Source organism: Morone saxatilis, unplaced genomic scaffold, assembly GCF_004916995.1.
Source record: "Morone saxatilis isolate NCDOM2014 unplaced genomic scaffold, NCSU_SB_2.0 Contig9, whole genome shotgun sequence".
NCBI classification, from domain to species: domain Eukaryota; kingdom Metazoa; phylum Chordata; class Actinopteri; family Moronidae; genus Morone; species Morone saxatilis.
This window is the reverse complement of record NW_023340268.1, coordinates 23,103,957-23,105,350: the sequence shown is the minus strand read 5'-3', so window position 1 is coordinate 23,105,350 and position 1,394 is coordinate 23,103,957. Positions and strand designations below refer to the sequence as shown.

The 1,394-nt window shown below is 42.2% G+C and overlaps 1 protein-coding gene across 1 annotated transcript in view; it reads left to right on the top strand.

The window, feature by feature from the left end:
- The window catches only part of abcf1 (ATP-binding cassette, sub-family F (GCN20), member 1), a 12,105-nt gene that overhangs the window by 10,015 nt on the left and 696 nt on the right, over positions 1–1,394 (top strand). Inside the window, 2 exon segments of the mRNA XM_035681030.1 lie at positions 324–498; positions 854–1,019. Of these exon segments, the coding sequence (XP_035536923.1) occupies positions 324–498; positions 854–1,019 (341 nt within the window).

Below are 1,394 nucleotides of genomic sequence, written 5' to 3'. Positions count from 1 at the left end.
AGTCCTTACTGCAGCAGCCCAGGGTTCAAATCACAACCTGCGGCCCTTTGCTGTTTGTCATCCCCTCTCTCTGCCCCCCTTTCCTGTCTATCTCCAGCTGTCACTATCATAAAGGCAATAAAAGTCCCCCCCAAAAAAAGAATATCTGAAATTCTTAACCTGTTGTTTGACGTGTTTTTCTGCTATATATAAACCCTTAGTGACTAACGACTAAAAAAGATTGTTTGGTAGCCTCATACTTCCTCATACCGATTAGAAACAGCTCAACGGTTTTGTATCTAACACCAGTTTTTATAAATGTTTTTTTAAATGTTACCTCTCAGGAGAAGCAAACTAAGGACGCCCTGACCAGGAAGCAGCAGAAAGGCAAGAAGAAGGGAGGCCAGGAGGAGGAGAGCCAGGACGCCACAGAGCTGCTGAAGAGGCCTAAAGAGTACACTGTCAAATTCACCTTCCCCAACCCACCTCCTCTCTCACCACCCATACTGGGACTACACAGTAAGAACATCTGCAGCTCGGGGCTGTTTTTTTTCACTGTACAGAAAATCTTTCTGAAGCACAGGTGACAGCTGCCTGTCCCACATATGAGGCTGAGCTGAACACAGGTAAATCTTGAAGGAGACAGGTCATGATGGGGACAACAATGTCTGTCAACTATTGTTTGTTGTTAGTTGTTCAAATTACTATGTGTTGCTCAGTTAATAATCAACTTTCTTTCTCAGCTCTGATTAGCTGTTTTTGTTCAGCCCCGGTGGATTCTTGCAAATGCCATTAGGAGCCCTAGGAGCCAGAGGAACCAGATTCTTTTAACAGATTATCTGTCAAATGACTCCATGCTTTCTCTCCTGTACAGGTGTTGACTTTGGTTATGAGAAACAGAAGCCTCTCTTCAAAAATGTGGATTTTGGAATTGACATGGACTCCAGGAGTAAGTATGCTGCTTTTATCTATTATCATTTTAGGATACAAGAATGCAACAAAGAGCTGCAACACAAGAGGCATTGTTCACATGTTGGCTTGTAAGCTTGAAGTGTCGGTGGAGGGTTAAAAAGTATATCCACGGGGGCAGATCAGGGATGAACCACCCCAGAATATCTTTCTTGAGAACTTCTGATTTTGGAAGGTGAACAGAACAAAAAATGGATGGCACTATACACTCCTGAACAAAAGCTTAAGACCGGGGGAAAAATTGCAAGTATTCGCATTTTGCGTTGGTGGAATGTGGTTCTAAGTTCTAAGTAGAGCTTCAAAATGCAAAAAGAAGAACCAGGAGCAAGAGAAAAAAAAAATAGAGTAGGCGATTTATTGAAAACTGCATTTAAACTCAAACAGGCTGTTCATCAGCTGATCAAAAGTTTAAGACCATAGCCTTAAAAAGTCCAAATCTGTGCAAA